The sequence below is a fragment of the Oncorhynchus masou genome, chromosome 18 (genome assembly GCF_036934945.1).
Source record: "Oncorhynchus masou masou isolate Uvic2021 chromosome 18, UVic_Omas_1.1, whole genome shotgun sequence".
Classification (NCBI taxonomy): domain Eukaryota; kingdom Metazoa; phylum Chordata; class Actinopteri; order Salmoniformes; family Salmonidae; genus Oncorhynchus; species Oncorhynchus masou.
This window is the reverse complement of record NC_088229.1, coordinates 30,175,475-30,198,626: the sequence shown is the minus strand read 5'-3', so window position 1 is coordinate 30,198,626 and position 23,152 is coordinate 30,175,475. Positions and strand designations below refer to the sequence as shown.

The following is a 23,152-nucleotide window of genomic DNA, read 5'->3' as shown; positions in this document are numbered from 1 at the left end:
ATACGCACTATACATATAGCATCTGAAATGAAAAGAAATGATGGAATAGGTATGTTGTGTACCCAGCTGGGTCTGGCATCACTTAAACTTTGCAAAAAATACTCTACAGTGTTGAACCCTGTAGAGGTATTGATGGATTTCAGAATTCTAGAGTTATATAGAACATCTCAATAACGTTAGAAAAAATATCATTTTCACGTTATTCATTCCCTAAATAAATAACAGGGCCTGGCAGTGTACTGTACCTTCCTCTGCAGAGTAGATGGTGGCCACCGGCCCAAAGGGGCCCTCCCCTTTGTTATTGTACACGCCCACTTTCACATGAAACAGAGAGAAGGGAGCAATGCTCTCGTTCTTGAAGATGTATCTGGAGGCGTCGGGGGAGGTGACTGCTGCCTGCATCCAGCCTTGAGCCCCCTGAGGTCGGAAAGCTACCACATAGCCAAATCCTGGGCCACTCTGGAGCTCTTCAGGGACAGGCTGCAGAAAGAGGTGAAAACACAAATGTACATGGGTTCATTCGCATAATACACATCTACCTTCTAATACTGCCATGCAGACCGGAACTACTTTTCTGGCTCGTATAAAACATTTTCACATTGTCCTCTTCAGCGTGGTTCTAGCAACATTTGGTGAATGCGTAACCAGGCCAGCTCAATACAGCTTGGTTGGGCCAAGTAGTGTAAAAATACCTATTGGCACAACCTGCATGCTCTGAAACATAGTTGCAGTCAGAGAATGGGTTATGTTTGATTCATAATTTATTTCAACATGTCATTTGGTGCACTTTGCTGAATCTGTATGACTTTACCAATCACGCTGATCATCTTTATTAGTAGTGTTCACTTTACCTCCCAAGTGATGACAAGCTCCGAGCGACCACCACCACCTCCGTTCACTCTGGATGGCGTTATCTTGGGAGCTGCAAAATCAAGGGTGTTTGTTTTCATAGAGAAACTTCAATGTCTGCATGCCTCCTACTATTATCATGGAAAAACATCTGTCAATTAATGCTGTTAATTGTTGGGATCACTGTGCAGTTTTTAAACAAAGATCCTCCTCATCATCCCAGTGGAAATAGGCTTGTACTGTACCTCTTGCACTTTCCTATAATAATGCATTAACAATATTGCATCACAACTTGAATGTAAACAAAGAATTCATTGGGTAAAATTGCGCATATTATATTACAGTATTCAGCATTCATCGTTGTGTTGGGAGCTATGTGGGGCAGATACAGTACATACGCATGTCTTTGGTCCGGGCTTTTTTGGAAGGTTTGCTGGGCTCTCCTGTTCCGATGGCGTTGGTTGCCAGCACTCTGAACTCATACTCCACCCACGGACTGAGGTCAATGACAGTGGCTGTCAGCTGTTTGCCCCCAAGAAGTTCAGGAACTAACCCGGACAACAAATAGCCTTTAATTAGCATGCTGCAGGATCTTCTAGTGCTATATAAATACAGTCTATAACTTTGTGTGCTAATTGTGATGATGTACCTTGAACCTTGATTATGTTGTGAGTGCATTATTCAATTTAATATACAGTGTGTGTGATAGATAAAGATGCACGTGCACACACACACGCACCTGTGATGACTCCCTGCCAGCCCAGTGAAAACGTTGTGCGGGCCTGGATGTTGTGGGTGAGGACTGGGCTGTGGTTGTCAGGACCCGGTCCCCAGGAGAGAGACGCTGTGCTGTCTGTCATCTCTGTCACCTGGAATTCCACCGGTGGGCCTGGAGCACCTGGAAAAATCGTTATCACAGCATCATCTTAGTTGATCAACATGAGATATAAAGTACAGTGTATTCTACACATACATTTTAATAATATATTTATTAATTCAAATGTACTGTAGCAGTCATGATTCAAACACAAGCTTACGAAGAGGTCTAAACATTATGGGCTGATTATTGGAGAGTAGGAGAACCCAAGGTTCCAGGTTTAATTCTAAACCTTCCATTTGCTACATTAGTGGCAAAAGTGGGATTTCACAATTCAAATTGTATTTTTTTTTTTACTGGATCCTACAACAGATCAATGTGACATTTTGTGCTACTGGTGCTCCAGCATAGCCATACCTCTGACTACCACATCGGTGGCGATGGAAACACTGTCCACCTTGGTCTGGACAGCACATGTATACTTCCCAGCATGCCTCAGCTGAATGTTACGGATCATGATGTCACCTGCTGAGCGCTGTCCATAAGGAATGTCAAACCAGAGCAGTAAGGAAAATGTTAGAATTCTAGAAAAGATATCAAATAAAAGGCCCTTCTTCAAATACGAACAGGATGAGAGAGTACACTTGATTGGTTATGTGTTCAATATATGGTGGTGAAAGTCATGATAAAAGTCAAAGACCTTCAGTAGAAACGGCTGAATATTTCAGACCGTTTAATGATGACAGTTTCTATCTGAGAGAATGAAAAGGCTCTTTTCAGTCCCATTCCTTTTACTCCTTTCTGTTTCTAATTGTCAGCTATAATACATGCTGACCTTTGAAGCTGCTCTACTGTACTTGTTAGTATGACTTTTGTCACATAGATAAGATTGAGGTCAAGACGACCAATGCTTTCAGACCGTAGAAGACCAACATTTGTGAGGAGATCATTTTTGCAGAGCATTAGCTCACACTCACTATACTCTGTGATGGTTTCTTGTTGTTGGGCCTCAAAATACCAAAGTTACAATGTAGTTGTAAGTAACTCATGTGGTGGGCGGCACTTAGCGTTTTAGCTTGAACATTGTAAGGAAACTGGGATCCATGTGAGCGAAACTGGGATCCACATGGCCAAAACAATAATGATAAACACTTTTTTTGCATAACAGTATACAATCACAAAACACTTTTTACAAAACAGTAGACACAACTCTCTACTTAGGACACAAACATCTATTGTGTAAAGTATGTCAATCAAAACTAAATAATTGTTTCACAGCCAATAACAATTACTTCCATAATGTATATCTTTACCACCAACATGTAAATCCCTTTGCATAATTGTTAACCTCCTAATGAGTCCATAAATACACATTAAATAGTTCACCTGTCAATTGTTTGGTTTTCCATGGGTTATAAAGTAGATCACATTGATACTTTTTTATATTGGCAGCTGTTTTATAGGGAAAATATTCAATGTGTTGCACAGTATATAAAAACATATGGCCTTATATAAAAAGGAAATTTAATTGAACAGTCCTTACTTTTTTACAGTTATTGTGTTTAATGTACTTCAGTCATGTTTGGGGGGAATTACTTTCAATATTACTCTATTCTATGTTGCTTTTCAGAGGCCTCATGTTTTACATTGGAGGGCTTTGTCAGCCATGTCTAGTCACAGCATATATGGTAGGCCTAACTACCTCACAGTATTTGGTTTGTAGCACCATAACTACCTGCTTGGTTTGGAGTACTTTTGCAGGATTAGATTTGATTTATGTTTACTGAATTGTAAGCATTTACAAAATTACATACAGCACAGAACACATATGCAATCCAAACAGTATCATATATTTTTGTACACCTTTCTGTGAAATTCTTCCTACTTTACAGTTTCTCAATCACATACAAGCATTTTTTATTTTATTTTTTACTGTGGCCAAACATATCCAAATACATTTTCTAAATTCTGATAATTTTTTTGCCTTTGTATCTGGATTGCATATCTTAGACACCCTTTTGCAAAAGTATGAATACAAATGGAATCAGTGGATACAAAATTCACTGTTAAGTGTTCTTAGAATATTAACACATTTTCCTCAGAAGAGTTGTGTTCACTGTTTTCAGCAATCAGTTAATACTAGTGATGAAAAATCTTAATCACTCCATCAGTGCTATTTCATGTACAACATAGTAAAATATTTAGGTAATTGGGACTGTGTCATTTTAGGATTTTTTACAACATTGCAAATATGCAGAAAATTAAGTTGAGTTACTCTAATGCAACTTTAGGTTAGTCCTATTTCGTAACATTGTGACCATCCATTCGAGCTTTGCTTTGGTGTGGCCTATACATTCATATATCAGTTGTGTTCCTCCATCCTGATTTAGTGACCGCAAAGAAAATATATTGCTATAATAGGATTTTTTTTAGACAGTCGTGTTGGGAGAAGATATACGGACACTACTGGTGGACAAATCAATGACGTATAGAGCCGAGTGAAGCAAATCATACGGACCAACTTTTGGCCAAAGACAGAACGGACTGTCATGCATTAATATTAGCAAATAAACCATACGACTTAGCTATTTAATATACAATTTTAAAAAATCACCACTTAAACTCGACACTTAATTTACCTGTCAAAGAAGACGCAGGGATTAAGTCATTCCTGCATGACAGTCAATTCGGTATTTGGCCAAAGAAAGTTGGTCAGTGTGATTTGGTACACTCAGCTGCGCTATATACGCCATCAATTTGTCCACCCGTAGTGTCCGTATAGGTTCTCCAGTAGTGTTCTTTTGTTGCAGTTAATTGCATTTTTGAACATATCTTATCGTTTTTATGAATGTTTTTAGAAGGAAACTACAGTACATAAAAACATGTATTTACTGTTTTGCAAAAGGCCACAGAGTTCTGTGTCGTACGTACACTGTTTTGAAAATCGACATTGTTCCAAAAAATGCTTGAACACCATTGAGATAAACTGCATTATTTGATCCTAATTCAGAGAATGCAGCTCACGTCTATAAAATGTTTGAATATCATCTTGTACCATTGACTCTTTTTCAAAGAAAAAGTGTATCTATTAATGGTTATAGTTAGTATTTGTTGAGCCATTATTTAATAAATGGTGAGATAACCTCATTTGATGATTAATAATACTTTTGGTGTACTTTAAGTTGTGACGGTTAATTTTGATATAGAAATATTCTCACCAGATGACAAATTATACTTTTTGATATTATGACATTTTGTTGACAGGTATTTTAAGTTTTGATAGTGCATTAAGAGAAATGTATTGTTTTGGAAAACACACTTGCACTTTAGTGGGCTAAGTTATATACAGTGCCTTCAGAAAGTATTCATATCCCTTTACTTTTTCACATTGTGTTGTGTTACAGACCAAATTTAAAATTTATAAAATTGAAATTTGGTCACTGATCTACACATAATACCCTATAATGTCTAAGTGTAATTTTGTTTGTAAAACATTAAACAAATTAATAAAAATGTTAAGCTGAAATGTCTTGAGTCAATAAGTATTCAACTCCCTTGTCATGGCAAGCCTATATATGTCCAGGAGTAGAAATGTGCTTAACAAATTGCATTATAAGTTGTATGGACTCATTCTGTGTACAATAATAGTGGTTATCAACGGAGACTAACGGAGAATAAACTATAAACTATCAAAATAAAGAAAGTTGCACTCTCCATGTTTAATCTCCCAGCAATTTAATGGGTATTTACCAATGTTTCGTCATCACTGTGCCTTCCTGGATGGGTATTTACCAACGTTTCGTCATCACTGTGCCTTCCAGGATGGGTATTTACCAACGTTTCGTCATCACTGTGCCTTCCTGGATGGGTATTTACCAACGTTTCGTCATCACTGTGCCTTCCAGGATGGGTATTTACCAACGTTTCGTCATCACTGTGCCTTCCAGGATGGGTATTTACCAACGTTTCGTCATCACTGTGCCTTCCAGGATGGGTATTTACCAACGTTTCGTCATCACTGTGCCTTCCTGGATGGGTATTTACCAACGTTTCGTCATCATTGTGCCTTCCTGGATGGGTATTTACCAACGTTTCGTCATCATTGTGCCTTCCTGGATGGGTATTTACCAACGTTTCGTCATCACTGTGCCTTCCTGGATGGGTATTTACCAACGTTTCGTCATCACTGTGCCTTCCTGGATGGGTATTTACCAACGTTTCGTCATCACTGTGCCTTCCTGGATGGGTATTTACCAACGTTTCGTCATCATTGTGCCTTCCTGGATGGGTATTTACCAACGTTTCGTCATCACTGTGCCTTCCTGCCGAAACGTTGGTAAATACCCATTAAATTGCTGGGAGATTATACATGAAGAGTGCGACTTTCTTTATTTTGATAGGTTATAGTTTATTCTCCATTAGTCAGCACCTCCACACAAACTATTATTCTGGGTGTGCGCCAGCTCATGTTTTTTTTATCTACAATAATAGTGGTTAACATGATTTTTGAACGACTACCCCATCTCTGTACCCCCACACATACAATTATCTGTAAGGTCCCTAAGTCGGCACAAAATTTCAAACACAGATTCAACCACATAGACCAGGGAGGTTGAACATCCCTTTGAGCATGGTGAAGTTATTAATTAGGCTTTGGATGTGTATCAATACACCCAGTCACTACAAAGATACAGACGTCCTTCCTAACTCAGTTGCCGGTGACGAAGGAAACTGCACAGGGATTTCACCATGAGGCCAATGGTTATTTTAAAATAAATAACTAAAATACTTTAATGGTTGTGATATGACGTTGTAAACGTTGTAGTTACTCCACAATACTAACCTAAATGACAGAGTGAAAAGAAGGAAGCCTGTGCAGAAAAGAAGGAAGCCTGTGCAGAAAAGAAGGAAGCCTGTGCAGAAAAAAAAGTATTCCAAAGCATGCATCCTGTTTGCAACAAGGCACTAATAATAATACTGCTAAAAATGAGGGGGGAAAAATGTTCTGAATACAAAGCTGTATGTTTGGAGCAAATCCAACACATTACATCACTGAGTAGTACTCAATCATGTTGATGGCTGCATCATGTTATGGATATACTTGTCATTGGCAAGGACTAGGGAATTTTTTAAAGATAAAAATAAATGGAATACAGCAATAAGCACGTCCAAATTCCTTGAGGAAAACCTGGTTCAGTCTGCTTTCCAACAGACACAAATTCACCTTTCAGCCGTACAATATGTCAGGATTTGGCCAGGATTGTTCTGGTTTTGGCCACTAGATGCTCCCATTGTGCTTTTTGACCCTTTTGTTTTCCCTGGTTTCCAGTTATTATTTGCACCTGTGCCTCGTTTCCCTTGAATGTATTTAAACCCTTAGTTTTCCTCAGTTCTTTGCTCTCTGTTTGAAGGTTAGCACCCAACCCCAGTGATGCTGTGAACATTTGTTGCTCCAGTTGGACTCTCTTGCGGTGCTCTGTTTTTGTTCTCGTTTATTTATTTTTGATTATCTTTTGAGGCTTTTTTCTGCTGTACCTACCACCTTGTGGATTTACCTTTTTGACTTGGAAGATGACCTTTTTCTCTTGGAATTACTTTATGATTTATATTTTTGCCTGAAGAACTTTCCTTTTTATTTTATTAAAACACTGTCTCAAGTACTGCTGTGTCTGCCTCCTCTTCTGGGTTCTGCCGACTATTAGTGGCTCAGTTTGTTAAGTGACTGTTTCTCACACCGGAGACCCGAGTTCATAACTGGGTCTTGACACAATAGCCAAAAGAAGAAGACCAAATCTACACTGGCTTGAAAATCTATGGCATAATCTTGAGAATGTCTGTCAAGCAACAATCAACCATCAAATATTGTACAATCCAGGTGTGCAAAGCTCTTAGAGACTTACCCAAAAAAGACACACAGATGTAATCGCCGCCAAATGTGTTTCCACAAAGTATTGACTCATGGGAGTGAAGACTTATGTAAATTAGATATTTCTGTGTTTACATTTCCAACATGTGTTTTCAATGTCATTATGGGATATTGTGTGTAGATGGGTGAGAAAATATGTTTAATCCTTTTGTAATTCAGGCTGTAACACAACAACATTTGGAATACGTCAAGGGGTATGAATACTTTCTGAAGGCACTGTACCTCCATCAAATATAATGTTTGATGAACAGAACCATTTAACCTTTATGAAATTACTCATTGCATTTAAGACACACTTTTCTGCAACATGTCAGCTTTGTGTCAAGTGATTAGTGCAGGGAGTCAAGCGCTCAAATGAAGCCATGAGGCAAACACAATTACACAACTAATGGCATTGCTGATGAGCCGGAGGAATATAGAACAAACTGTGGGTAGTAAGCAGCCAAGATATTATAATTGCTTTTCTAATTAAAGAGAAATACATTCAACTGTAGATGACCAAATGTAATGTTTGACTGAGCATTGAATCGACAATTCCTTAGGCAGCAGTTTTTTCAAAGGAGTAGTTGTTATCAACAAGCGGAACAGGCAAACAGGCAGACCCCTCTTGTTAATTGCAAAAACAAATTTGATATGATTCATGAATGAAAATGATTCAATACACTTCCTCTCGTCCATTCACTATATATCAGCAGTAAAGTATTCATTGTTGTACTGTATATGTTATTGTGCTCATAACATAATGCTGTAAAAAGGTCTACTCTGCCCTTGGTCATTTTACATCATATAAACATACACAGTAAAAATAAATTAATATGATCAACTGTATGTAATTGGATTGCAAATCACAAGTGACAACCACATAAATAAGTCAAGTAATTATAAAAGGTCATCATAGTAGACTTAATTCAAACACATGAGTGTAAGGCAGACTCAAAAGCACTTACTCCGCCAACTTTCTCAAAGTAGCCCCCGTGGTTTCCAAAGTGGATGAGCTGTTCATTGAAGAACCAGGTGAATTTCAAATCGAGCGTGGGGTCATGGGAGACTTGGCAGGGGAGGACGATGCTCTCGCCCACTGTCACGTCCAAATGCCCAGCTGGGCTGGTGATAATGGTTGTCTCTGCAAGACACAAAAACAAGTTTAGCTACCTGGGCCAGACAGAAACAGCGAGGCGCTTCTCTTATCACTATCAACTTTGTTCTGCCTATTTACATTGACAAAATGTATATACGTGTTTTATAGCACTATTGGGTTTCGTTTGAGTCCATTCTACTGGTTTTTCTTTGGAGTCATGGGGCTATTCTGGTGTCTTGTTAACTCCGGGACTGTTATACTCCGGGACTGTTATACCTCTGAGATTGTGATTATTGTGCTTGTTCCTGTAAAATAAATGGGCATTATCGTGTCCGGTAACACTTTATTTGGATTGTCCATCTGTAGATGCTCTACAGACTATCAGTAACATTTCAACCTTCTGTCTACTAACCCTAACCATAGCCATAACCCTAACCTCAACCGTTATCCTAACCCTAAACTTAACCCTAACTCTTATTCTAAACCTAACCTTAGCAAGTAGTTGCTTATCAACAGATCGTTTATTGATAGTATGACCATCTGTAGAGCATCTACAGATGGACTATCCAAATAAAGTCTGACCTCTCCAAACCACTTAGTATTTCATCCAAACGACTTAGTATCTTGTCCAACTGACTTTGTATCTCGCCCAAATGACTTACCTTAAGTTGTTATGCCAGTTGTGCTTCTGTTGTGCTTTCAGACCGTGTAATGATGGCTGTAATGGTCACGGATTCCATCCATTAATATGATTATGCATTGACAGTTTTTTGATAGCCTACAGCGGGGCTGCTTGTGATTGCCAACTTGTAACAGATGCCCATATAGCTATCTGATGATTAATTTTCATCATGGACCTGTCTAATAAAGGCTCTAGGAGCCCATGTGAATGCCAAACGTTCTTGACTGAAGTGGATGGAGTCATTAACACTAGGGCCGCTTGGCTTCTCAGTATACAAGTACCCGCTAGAGAACGTGCCTCTAGCTTAGGCATACTGTATCGTTATCAACCAAAAATAAATACCACAGTAACAAAATATTAGTTGACTATGTTAAAAATCCAAATCTTGGAATAAAAAACTATTTGTTCAATTTGATTTATAGATTTGATTTAGCTGAAATATCACAAGGAACTCGAAAGTAGTAGAGCCCAGTAACAGCTTCTTTATATAAAGAAAATAGAAAAATATCATCTCAACTTGTGGCTGTAATGTTCACTGAATGGACAGCGCCTGTCTAGACAGCTATGGAAATCTCCTGTTCAGGCGTTGGCTCATATTGTCATCCTTTCTCATACGCTGAATGAGAATGAACAGAGTAAGTGGCTTTAGCTGTCACAGTTTGTTCAAACTATAACCACAAGTCACTTACAAAGTAATGCATCACTGAAGAAACTAAGAAACCACACAAACCCATTCCTCTGCACGCCTCCATTTCCACAGGTCGGTCCGGAGTCTATAATTTGGTTCCATTTGGCTAGACAAAAAGCCCTCCTATTTCAACCACAGCATGGTGGTATGCTGCATAACAACCTAATCTTTGCTCTGGCTCTTTTGAGTGTCTTTTCCACTTCGGCAGTGCAGTGGGATACGCAGGGCTGAGTTTCCATACAGCAAGCCCCAGCTGAATTATGCATGGGTGTCATAAGCGTCTAATGGACAGAGAATCAGACACTGCATGTCAGATGGTGTTTAAGGTCTCTATATGTTACGCTGTCAAAACAGCCCAGTGGGTCATCTCACACCCCCTAGGGTGCATTCCAGGTGAGGCTATGAATGCATGCCCTATGAATGAATGTCTCAAGACAAAAAAATGAGGAGACTTCATAACACATTCACAATGCCTACGTGCTGCATTGATAAGCCGTGCTTATGTCAACAACCGCAAGTCAATATTTTTGATATGTCACAGTACTGTCCTTTACACTGCAACTATGAACATGCGGCTCTTGAAATAATGTATGTACTCCTTATGTACTGCTTATGAATGTGTAATGGTTATGAATGTGTTATGACGTTCTTATGTAGGTACCCTTCAAATAAGCTGTTATCTAAATGAGAATGAAGATTTTCAACTGCTACCTATTGAGTTCGGAAATATGGAATCATTTGAACACATTTTGACATGCGTGTTTCAATGTCATCCAGCTTACATTTTGCTAGTGCATTACTTTACTTGACAATGAAAAGGGTATCATGGTTTCCCTCTTCATTGTCATCTCATTGATTTCTTATTGCTAACATGGTATGGACGAACCACTATCAATCCAGGATAATTATACAGGATATCAGGGCTGTGCACAGACCATTCGGAGGTCAAATTTCCTCGGAATAAACATCACGGAGAAACTGAAATGGTCCACCCACACAGACAGTGTGATGAAGAAGGCAGCTGGAGAAATTGTTCTTGGCACCTAAACCATCACCAACTGTTACAGATGCACAATTGAGAGCATCCTGTCGGGCTGTATCCCCGCCTGGTACTGCAACTGCAGGGCTGGTGCGGTCTGCTCAATGCATCACTGGGGGCAAACTACCTGCCCTCCAGGACACCTACAGCACCCGATGTCACAGGAAGGCCAAAAAGATCATCAAGGACAACAACCACCCGAGCCACTGCCTGTTCACCCCGAAGGCGAGTTCAGTACAAGTGCATCAACACTGGGACCGAGAAACTGAAAAACAGCTTCTATCTCAAGGCCATCAGACTGTTAAATAGCCATCACTAGCACATTAGAGGCTGGTGCCTATATACATAGACTTGAAATCACTGGCCACTTTAATAAATGGAACACTAGTCACTTTAATAATGTTTACATATTTTGCATCTCAAATGTATATTGTATTGTATGCTATTCTACTGTATCTTAGTCTATGCCACTCTCTTGTCTATGCCACTCTCTTGTCCATATATTTATATTGTTAATTCCATTCCTTTACTTAGATTTGTGTGTATTTGGTATATGTTGTGAAATTGTTAGATATTATTGCACTGTCGGAGCTAGAAACAGAAGCATTTCGCTACACCCGCAATAACATCTGCTAAACAAGTGTATGTGACCAATACAATTTAACTTAAATGAATTGACTACAATCATAATTATCTACTGTGTCTGCATCTGATCATTGCGAATGTAGCTAGAATATGATGTAAATCAGCTATCTAGTTAGCTAGCTAGTTATAGCTATACTGTCGAAACAATCTAATTAGTCTTTACTTGGTTTTAGTTTGTTGGTGACAGCCTTTTTGTTTTGTCCCCTGGCGACAGAAGGGCAGGGGGATTTGTGAGATTAGCTAGTTTTATGGTCAATTCAGATACATTAAAAAAAAAAGCTTTTTCCTCATAGGGCAAAAGGACAGGTTCTCGAGCACCACTAGGGGCCCAACTGTGCACATTCCTGCAGGGTATGTCTCTCCATAAAATAACAGTCTATGACATTTGTTGTAGCTTTCATTGCTATCATTACAGCCAGACACTTATAGTAGATTATATAAGTAGTTGATTGTAGCATGGTGCTAGCAATGGTAAAATTAGGAGTTTTGATTCTTGTATGGCACCATGTCGACAGATCACTCACTCTGCTAATAGTGGGATCCGAACTTGAGAAACACACACATAACTTAAACTTGAATGTGAGACTTGCATTGATGTTACATTGTATATCTGAAACTCAGTTTGAGTTAAGGGCAAATATGGAGATATGGGTACGTGCCCATATCTCAAGCCCTGAATGTGAATGTACTATTACAGGGAAAATCCACTCAAAAACTATGTATTGAATTTTGAATCATCATGATTTAAAAAAATCTATTTTAGTCCTCATTTGGACTAATGATGTGGCTGGTGACACTTTGCTTCTTGAAAGTCCAACATCTTGAAAACTTGCCTGCTGACATGTAAAACATTTGCGTCTGTATCAACAGTGGACTAAGGCTGGCTGGATTTCATGAATATAGCCGACAAAAACCACCTGTAAAATATACAGTATGTAAGATACTGCCATTCTTAGAGGCAAAAGGGCTGAAAAAAAGGAAATGAAAGCAGTTTCTATACCAAACAATTTGCAATTCATAAATTGTGAGGAATCACCAAAAGGCATTTTAATAGAGCACTGTTGTTGACTCTGCTCTTTAGAAGGGCTTGGAAATCCATTGCCTTGCAGAAGCGGGTGATTTAAATAGATTTAACTCTTAAACAAACAAACAGAGCATGGCTATTAGCTACCCCAGGAAGGTATGAATTAAACATTAAGCCATAGCAATGCAAAGAATCTTAAATCCAATGCTAACTCTGAACATGCCCAATCAACTAATTGTATGTTTGTGTGGTACATGGAAACTATCTGTTATTGTATCATCAATCCTTACATGGCTCTGTAGTCTGGTTCCTCTAATGAGACACTTGTTCATGGATAGTGCAGATAGTTATCTTCTATTGCCAAGGAAAACATTGGTCCCTTTCTTCATGCTCTGGTGATGTAAAAAGTCATACAATTAATTTTGTCCTGTTCCAAAATACCTCCTCTTCTCCAATAGTGCAGGGTCATTATATTAACCGAATTAAAAACTCTCTAAGGGTCCTACTCTCAACTAATAACAAACAACCAAACCTACTCGTGAAGCCTGCAGTACAATCTGCTGCTGCAAGCATCCAGTCAGCATTTTTTTTAAATGTACATCTTAATGCAAGGATTAGAGAAATGGAGAGCCATCTCAAGGAGTGGAAGTAGAGATACCTTTAACCAAAAGACTCCCAGCACTGCTTGCCACTCCAAACTGGTTCCTTGCCACGCAGGTGTAGAGGCCGACATCCATTTTGGTAACGTTTGCTATTCGAAGACTTCCATTGTCCAACACTGAGACTCTAGAAATGAATAAAAAAAATGAATGTCAATATCTTAAGTCATACTACACTGATAGTTGTCACAGAAACTGTAATCCAACTAAGGCCTGTTTCTGAAGATCTGAGAATGCTATTATTGATGAGTGGGTGAAATATATACAGAGATTGAACAAATAAAATAAAGTAAAATTTGTGACTATTTAAACATTTGTGACTACTAAACTATTATTTTAAACATTGTTCTAAATTTTCAGTGAGGAGTGAAACCATTCTGTTCTCTTCACAGATCCAGATCTCAAGGGCTGCAGTTTCTGCTGATTATATCACCCTTGCCATTGAATCATCAGTTTCAATAGATCTAACCAGTTGTGTGTCTATTAGTCAGAACAGTGAGATGTTTTATTGATCAATGAAAACAGAGAACCAGTGGTATTGCTGCTGTGGCTCAGACTGGAGCTGTGCACCCCTGCCCTTGACCATCAGGTACCATGACAACAGTCCATAGTTAAAGGTAGAGTCTGCCATACACCAAGAAAACAGCAAAATCAGGCCTACTTACACAATAACTATGAATGTGAATTGCAAGGCCAAAAGTCTCTGCCGTTTTGGTCCAGCAGCTAACACGTTGTGTGAAGCACACCCATGCACATCTTTCTTTTGTGTGAGTGCAAGAGCTTGCAACGTGCTCATCTGCAATATCTGCAGTTCATCTTGCTGCTTGTGGCAATGTCATATCACTATGTTTAAAGCTGTTGTATAAACACCGGTGCCACAGATCTAAAGCCACACATCTGCTGGTCAGAGTGATATGTAATGAAAGGCTTATGAAAATGTAGTTTGTTAAAAGCCAACTGAACTCATCTTAGGTAGCAACCATATTGATGATGAAAAAATGAACCAATAACCTAATGCAGAAGACAAATGATTCAAACAAATAACTAAATGGTAAGGCAGATTATGTGCGATCTATAATGTGTAAATTGCAGAAGATTGCCTGTGCAAACACTAAATACACAGGATATTAAGTATATTCATGTGAACGGAAGTAAGTTGCTTAGGTGAATTAAGTGATGTGTTCCGACATAATCTGAACTAGTACTAGCGTTTCGTTGTCATATTCTGATAATACCTTCCACTATTAATCAATATGTACGATCCCTGCACATCCCTGCTCTAAGCAGCTCTCTCAGCATCAAAACTGCTCAAGAGGGTGTGATGAGTCTCACCAATACCCTATGCACATTAAAAAGTCTTTCAGAGGAAGTGAAGCTACACATTCTTAAAAAGACACAGCTCCCAAAAGATATCCCTTAGCATACAAGATAGCTATCCTTTCCCAAACAATCAAATATGACCTGCTAAGCTCACCAGAATCAAATGGCATTAGTCAATGTCTATAACTAGGCCGCCGGGATAGGGAAGCACTCCCTCTAACTTTTTCAGAGGGTTTCCAATGAAATGGACCAGAATAAAGAGTTATGGATATGAGATTTCACTTGGAGAAGACTTGACATTATACTGCAAACTACACAGTGCAGACTTCCTCATCTTTCAAAGTGGAATAGAATATAAAGATGCAGCCCATATTTAAGGAGAGTTTCCGCTCTATGAAATTACTTTTCTTTGCCCTCCCTTTCTTCAAGGGCACAACAGCGATTAAGGTATACGGGGACTGTTGTGAATTTCGTACAAAATCGCAGTTTGGGATAAATATATGTTTTTCTCTCTGTTACTGGATGGTGTTAAAGTTAAATCCTGGACATATTATTTATCACTACTAAACTCGCATTTATTTTCTGCAAACTTAACATGTGTAAATATTTGTATGAACATAACAAAATTCAACCACTGAGACATAAACTGAACAAGTTCCACAGGCATGTGACTAACAGAAATTGAATAATGTGTCCCTGAACAAAGGGGGGACCCTTTGTTCCCCATTGTCCTTGTCAGTTATTGTTACCATGTCCGTTGGTCCTGTGAGTACCTGTGCTGTTGTATTGGCTTCCATGCTACGTCTTATCGTGCACTTGTTTTACGGGACTCGTCCCGTGTATTATTTAGAGGTTTACACCTCGCTCATTTCTTTGGGTCGAGTAAATAAAAAACCCTATTACGTATTCCTGCGCCTTTCTCCAATCCTTAGACAACGTGATACATTAAAAATTAAAACATGTAAAACTATTTTTTACATCCCAGCTGGGATGGCGTATCACTGCAGAATGCTGTGGTAGCCATGCTGGTTAAGTGTGCCTTGAATTCTCAATAAATCACTGACAGTGTCACCAACAAAGCACCCCCACACCATTCTCACCTCCTCCTCCATACATCACGGTGGAAACCACACATGCGGAGATCATCCGCTCACCTACTCTGCGTCTCACAAAGACACGGAGGTTGGAACCAAAAATCTAATATTTGGACTCATCAGACCAAAGGACAGATTTCCACCCCCAGTCTAATGTCCATTGCTTGTGTATCTTTGCCCAAGCAAGTCTCTTCTTATTGGTGTCCTTTAGTAGTGGTTTCTTTGCAGCAATTCAACCATGATTGATGCAGTCTCATCTGAATAGTTGATGTTGAGATGTGTCTGTTACTTGTACTCCATGAAATATTAATTTGGGATGCAATCTGAGGTGCAGTTAACTCTAATGAACTTATCCCCTGCAGCAGAGGTAATGCTGTGTCATCCTTTCCTGTGGCGGTCCTCATGAGAGCCAGTTTCCTCAAAGCCCTTGATGGTTTTTTGCGACTGCACTTGAAGAAAATGTCAAAGTTCTTGACAATTTCTGGATTGACTGACCTTCATGTCTTAAAGTAATGATGGACTGTCATTTCTCTTTGTTATTTGAGCTGTTCTTACCATAATATGGACTTGGTCGTTTATCAAATATGGCTATCTTCGGTATACCACCCCTACCTTGTCACAACACAACCGAGTTGCTCAAACGCATTAAGAAGGAAAGCTATCCCACAAAGTAACTTTTAACAAGGCACACTTGTTCATTGAAATGCATTTCAGGTGACTACCTCATGATGCTGATAGAGAAAATGCCAGAGTGTGCAAAGCTGTCATCAAGTCAAAGGGTGGCGACTTTGAAGAATGTCAAATATAAAATATATTTTAATTTGTTTAACACTTTTCTGGTTACTGCATGATTCCATATGTGTTATTTCATAGTTTTGAAGTCTTCACTTTAATTTTACAATGTAGAAAATAGTAAATATAAAGAAAAATCCTGGAATGAGTAGTTGTGTCCCAACTTTGACTGGTACTGTATACCCAGATGACTGATGGAGGGCGCGCTGTTTTGAAGCCTCTGCGCTGCCATTGTTGTACTCCTCCACCATCGTAAAATAATATTTTGGAAGATATAGATATGCATTTATTAATGTCTACATTCATTTTTGCCAAGTATATTCTATTACATACACCTTAATGCATTCTTTAAAATGAATTATGGGAATTGAACATAATTTTTTTAAATAAAAAAAACACTATGTCCCTTAAAGTAGAATTTTGTGAGAGTACTAACATTACAGTCCCTACTACAACAAATAAATACTCAAATATATCTAATTTTGTATTCAAACATTTAATTGAATTACTGTACAATTTCATTAATTCTTATGGAGGACTGCTCCTTCTGAGTACCACCAATATGGCGGAGGTGGCTTCAAAGCCTCTCATTGGCAAATACATACTGTAGCATCAGCCATCCAGGGTTTATATTCATAATTGGCTGAAACTAAAGGTGATACCACACTCCAGAGCACTATGTAGGACCTAGGCTATCAGCTACATGAAATAAATCAAATAATCAAATAATGTGAATACACAAAGCTCAATAAGCATTGGAAAGAGAAAACCATTCATTGTAGGTTTTGTACAATACTTTTGTTGTGCTGATATGGTGGTATGTATGAAACATCAACATTGTAGGGTTTTCATCTCCTCAATTGAGATACAAACATTACACTCTCTTCCTCATTTTTAGAGACTCTTTAGGAACTTATTGTGGTCTGTTTGGTTGAGAGGCTTACAGATGGATCATCTTTTTTTTAAGCAACAATGTGTGCTGTTTAACATAACAAAGAGGTCTAATTCCAATGGCAATTTTATAAAGCTATTTTGTGAGTTGTCCTTTCCGTTTGGTCAGCATTGAAATTAAATGACTTGTAAGCCATTACGGTTAATGTCATAGCCCCAGCATAAGTACACACACAAATCCTGTTTAAGACGTGCCTGTGATGCGCAGTGCCAACGCTGCATGACTTGATTAAACAATCACAGCCCAAACTTGTTCTTGGTACCTTTGCTCTCCTCTGGCCCAGAGCATCTACACATAATAATACCACAAAGATTAGAAAGAAGTATACGTGTTATTAGGACAGTGAGATAGATTAGTAGTGTAGCACTCCTGCAATAACAGCGGTGCAGTCCTATCTCGATAAAGTGGAGAAGAATCCTTAAGAGACAAACAGGGGGAATTGGTTTGTGAAAGATGCAGCCATAACCCTAGCCAACTACTTTTTCTATACGCATCTCGACTCTAGGATATTTCCTTGCTAAATCAAATATTTCTTAGGTGTCGTTGATTTGATCCGTGAGCAGATTAAAATTGCTCACACCAGGAATACACCTGTACAGAAATAAATACTGACCAAATTCATTTTTCGGAGCATTGCTGAAGCATTACCATAGCAAAATACGAGTGTAATTTTGACACACCTCACACTCAATCTTTGGAATGATATTACTGCTAGAAGCCAGTTCAAACCACAGCAACTCATTCTTGTTCCTGAGCGAGATGTATCAACCCAGCTATTTCTTCAAAGTTGCCTGGTTCCACCTGGTACATCACCTCTGGTGCTTCCCAATAATGTTGGCAGAGGGAGGTGAGACTTCCAGGCCTGAGGATGGATATCCAGGAGATGCAGCACAAAAGCTGCTGAGGCAGTTAATACAATTAATCCCAGATCAAATAAGAAATGCAGACCCCTGCTGATTCTTCACATGCACTGGCAGATGTGCCCATGTTGTAATGTCTCCCGTTTGGCATTACTCTGTGAAAACGAAGATGATATTGCAGGGAATGTGAAGATTATAATAACAATAGCAATAATTTGTGTAATTTCTATAGCGGTTTTCATAACAGAAAAATAAATGAATTGCCTAAAAAGCTAAATGTATGAGTATTGGCTACAACAATTAAAGCTATACAGTAGGTCAACCAGAGGTGAAGATCATAGCACAAGGTAATGTTGACGTTAGCATTGTAAAAAATGGATTATGTGCTTTAGCCAAATCCTCGGTTATTTGTTGTCATGCCATATCTTCTTTTCTTGGTATGACAACGAGCATGACAGATGAGCTGTCTACAGAACAAACTGATCTGCTACCAGGCTACATTGAAGTCAATCTATAGCAGACTTAGAGAATTATGTCTGGTGGATAGAATTATATATATACTGCTAGGGAGGATAGATTGTTACTGTGTGATTCTTTTCAATGTTCTCTCATCTCATGCCGGAGGTCACGACCACATACGACCCCTGGGGATTTGATTCCCAGATAAACCTCTTCTGACCGTTCATTCCTCTCTCGCCTGTCCCTGTCGCTCTCTATTCTAATCGGTGTATCTGAATAAACAGTCAAATTTGAAAGGTGAACAGTATTCCGTTCTCATCCCGGCGCACACATAATTAGTGGCCAGATTTCATATATTGTAGGAATTCTGCCCAAGGCCAATGTTGTACTTACTGAATTACGGTGTGTACATGTGGGTGCATGTGTGAATCACAGGAGGTTGGTGGCACCTTAATTGGGGAGAACAGGCTTGTGGTAATGACTGGAGCGGAATCAGTGGAATGGTATCAAATACGTCATAAACACATTTTTCCAGGTGTTTGATGCCATTCCATTAGAGCTGTTCCGGGACATTATTATGAGCCGTCCTCCCCTCAGCAGCCCCCTGTGGTGTGAGTGAGTCCTCATATTAGAAAATGTTTGGGCATGACCACGCTGGACCACATGTATAGCACCTATCAATGAAAAAGGCCAAAGATCAATAAAAACTAAGACATTACCACTACATTGAATTTATTAATACATATGATTCAGATCATTTATGCAAAATTCATACAACATTACTTTGACCAATTGGCACTGCCTTTTCCCTTGTTGCTCATGCCAGAAGTATTACACCCAGATCTACAGTAATGGAATTAGGTTGTTAGCCAGTTCCATTATAACACAAAGGGGATGTCTAGCTAAAGTTGTAGGTCCACCGATGATTGATCATTGTTCCTTGAGATTTCATCCACTACCCCGGTGTCTCAATTCCTGGCTCATACATTCAGATTTAACAATCCTCTCACTTGACCAACCCAGTGGTAATGAGCTGATGGATCAGAGGATCGATTTGTCTGCCAAAGACTAGAAAGTCCCAATTACCTTAAGTAAACACTTGAACACAGTTCCACAAAAAGCCCAAGACAGCGTAGTAGAGTAGTGGAGAAGGGGAAATGGAAGAAGATGAGAAAATATATCAGTAATTCTACAGGACCCCAATCTCACGTTAAATCATTGAAAGTAATTCAACATTGGTAACTGTGTGGCAACAAATGGCTTTGTACTTAGAAGTGTTTGTATGCATCCCTAAGAGCTACTACGTCCGTGTTTCTCAATCTCCAGTCTGTGGACCTGTGTCGGTCTGTGGGATGTTGCTTACTGGTCCCTGGTCCCAGATGGTTAACTGGCACTAATTGAGTAACCGCTCAATTGGTAGTTGTTTTGCAAGTGGTCCATCAAGGAGGAAAAATCAATGCTTGCCCTGACACAAGATGAGGGACCATAGTTTGCCACTAGGGAATCATTATGACAATTTATTTAATTTACCTGATACAAAGCATCCTGTAAAATAACGACAAAGTGTCAACATCTCCTTTATATATCACACTGCATTTCTCACAAAGTACGGGCATCAGACATGGGTTCAAATAGTATTTTAAACCTTTAAAATACTTTAGCATGCTTGACTGATTCTGTTTAGTGGGATGGATCCAATGAAATAGTCCTAAAATCGCAAACAACACCCATCTGGCACTCCAGACAGGCTAAAGTAAATGCTAAAAAATATTAGTATTAAGTACAATTTGAATCCAGGTTTGTGAATGTCCCAGCTTTCCACCATACCTGTGGCTCTCTCGGAGTGCTTCTTTCCCCTTCCTCCAGGAGATCATCCCATGTGGAGACATCTTAGGCCTGCACTCAATCAGCACATCACCCCCCTGCCTGGCCAGGGTCTGAGGCTTCAGCATGTTCTGGGAGAAATCTGGGGCTACAGCTACGAGAGAGATATTAAGAGATGGAGAGACAGATATCAATTGGCTAAAATAGAGGGATTGAAAGAAGAGAGAGAGTGAAATCAAGAGAGAGGATCCCTCAGAACATATAGGTCACCATATCTATTAGGTAGGTCAGCTAATCACACGTCCTCCATAGACACCACACATGCACACGCGCGCACAAACACACACACACACACACACACACACACACACTTGGAGAGGGCTTTCATTTAAGAAAGATGCTTCATAGTTTTAGAACGCCTTGCAGTTTTCCTTGCTGGGGTGTAATACATCAAGCATTCAGCCGTGGGGCTTTGACAAAAAAGAAAAGATGTAAAACGAGGGGAGGCTTTGTAGCCACTCCTTTAGGCTTTAATTACTAACACTCCGACGTCTGGATCTGTTTTGTATGCATATCGACTCAGCAGAGCGCTCTTCAAAGCCAACACGCTGCCGCGCGACGATGACAGCGCTGAGAACCTGTGCAATGCGCTTTGCAATTATTTCCTGCCACAGTGTTTAAGATAAAAATACAAAAAAATGTCACTTCCTCCCTTTAACCCTTCGCCTATATGGCTAAACTGAAATGTTTCTTACAGAAGAAATATGAAAAGCATATGCATAAGCATGGTAGTAATTGAAAGGGAACAGTTTGGAGGTTATGGGAAACTTATTCAACCAAAGTTGAGGACACAACAGTTTACCTGAGACAAGACAGAATCCAAACATTACACGGTTGATTTTATGTGAATTTAAAATGTACTGTACTTTTTGCCACATTTGTTGCTAGCGAAATCTGAAAATAGTCTGGATTACATTCAGAACATGATAAGAATAACCCTGGAAAATATGTGGTAGGTCCTCAATGTCTCATCTTTCAAAATACATAACGTCCTCTTAATTTCCCTCACTCAGTCAACAAAACATTTGCCCAATTAATGGGAAGGATGGGGGAAACTTATTCTCACATGCGGATTCTCACATGCGGTGTTCAGAACGCCTGTCAGTCAAAACCCATAAAGTGCAGTGAAGCGGACAGCCTGAGCTCTGATGTCATTTATAGCATGTTACTGTACAGCCAATGTGTTTCAATTTAAGCGCTCATCGGTGCCCAAATCTGCTATTTTCAGAGTGTAAAGGGTTAATATCTACAGACCAACAGATATTGTCATTCAATTTGTCCAAGGTCTTTTAGCTTTCGGAATAATTATGCTCTCATTCTCTACACCACCATGACATTAGTTGCTCTAATGAGGAACAAGTCATTTCACTCTCATGCCTTAAAATAGGGGTTCTGAAACTTCTTCAGCCTGGGATCCAAATGAGAAATGTGTGAGAAAAAAATGTGTGCCTGGTTGGTATTCGGCCATGATTACTACAAGATTACAAGGGGGCCCCTGTCTTGATGGCAGAGAGAATTAAAAAACAAATACATTTCCTACAATTCTGCACATTTTGCCATGTGGTGGAGAGAAATCTTTGCCATTTTAAAGCTAATTTCCTGCAATTCTACACATTTTGCCATGACTCATGCCATGTTATATATGATATCTTAGTGACAGTGACTATGATTACTTCAAGATTACATAGCTGGCTAGACTAATTTACCAGTCTAAACATTGTTAGCTGACATGGCTAATTGAGTGACAGTCAGTGACTGACATAACAAGAGAAAAACTGCTGAAGTACAACATTTCATAATTGCACCTTGTGTTTTCTATTATCCTAACTATCAACAAACAGTAAGCTGAGATCCAAAAACTGTCCGCAAGCCACTTTGGGTCGAGACCCATATTTAAGAAAGGCTGCCTTAAAAGTCTTGGGGCTTGATTCAATCCATAACGCGGAATATCTGAGTTGTAACGCAATTAACATTTAAAGGCAATGTTACCGCGTTTGCGTAGATTGCATCCCACAGTAAACGCTGCATATGTCGGCTTAATCGGAAATTACCTTTAAGGCCTAGATTCAATCAGTTCCAGCTCTAACCTGCTATAACCAACAACTGTATAGCAGTTTCATTGTTTTTGTTTAGACAAAGTCAGAGGTGTATAGTAACGGCGTTGGAGCAGTCGAATTGCTGAGCAGCTGCTCTTGTCATCATTGTCATGAAACCACACCAGTCCTTAAATCACACCCGTGTTAAATGTTCAGAACGAGAAAGTGTAGGTTACATTAAAATAATGACACTCAAAATGAAAACCAGTCAACAAAATAATAAGGATATACAGTATATCAGCCTAATCGAGGTATAGATTACAACACACATTCCAGTGTTCAAACTTG

The 23,152-nt window shown here is 39.2% G+C and overlaps 1 protein-coding gene across 1 annotated transcript in view; it reads right to left on the bottom strand.

Moving 5' to 3' along the window:
* Positions 1 to 23,152, bottom strand: part of LOC135504381 (contactin-4-like) — a 41,542-nt gene that overhangs the window by 6,414 nt on the left and 11,976 nt on the right. Inside the window, exons 6-13 of the mRNA XM_064922932.1 lie at positions 20,712 to 20,862; positions 13,407 to 13,534; positions 8,540 to 8,715; positions 2,084 to 2,201; positions 1,589 to 1,747; positions 1,248 to 1,397; positions 852 to 922; positions 246 to 480 (exon numbers count right to left, since the gene is read on the bottom strand). Coding sequence (XP_064779004.1) covers positions 246 to 480; positions 852 to 922; positions 1,248 to 1,397; positions 1,589 to 1,747; positions 2,084 to 2,201; positions 8,540 to 8,715; positions 13,407 to 13,534; positions 20,712 to 20,862 — 1,188 coding nt within the window. The remainder of the gene's footprint in view (positions 1 to 245; positions 481 to 851; positions 923 to 1,247; positions 1,398 to 1,588; positions 1,748 to 2,083; positions 2,202 to 8,539; positions 8,716 to 13,406; positions 13,535 to 20,711; positions 20,863 to 23,152) is intronic.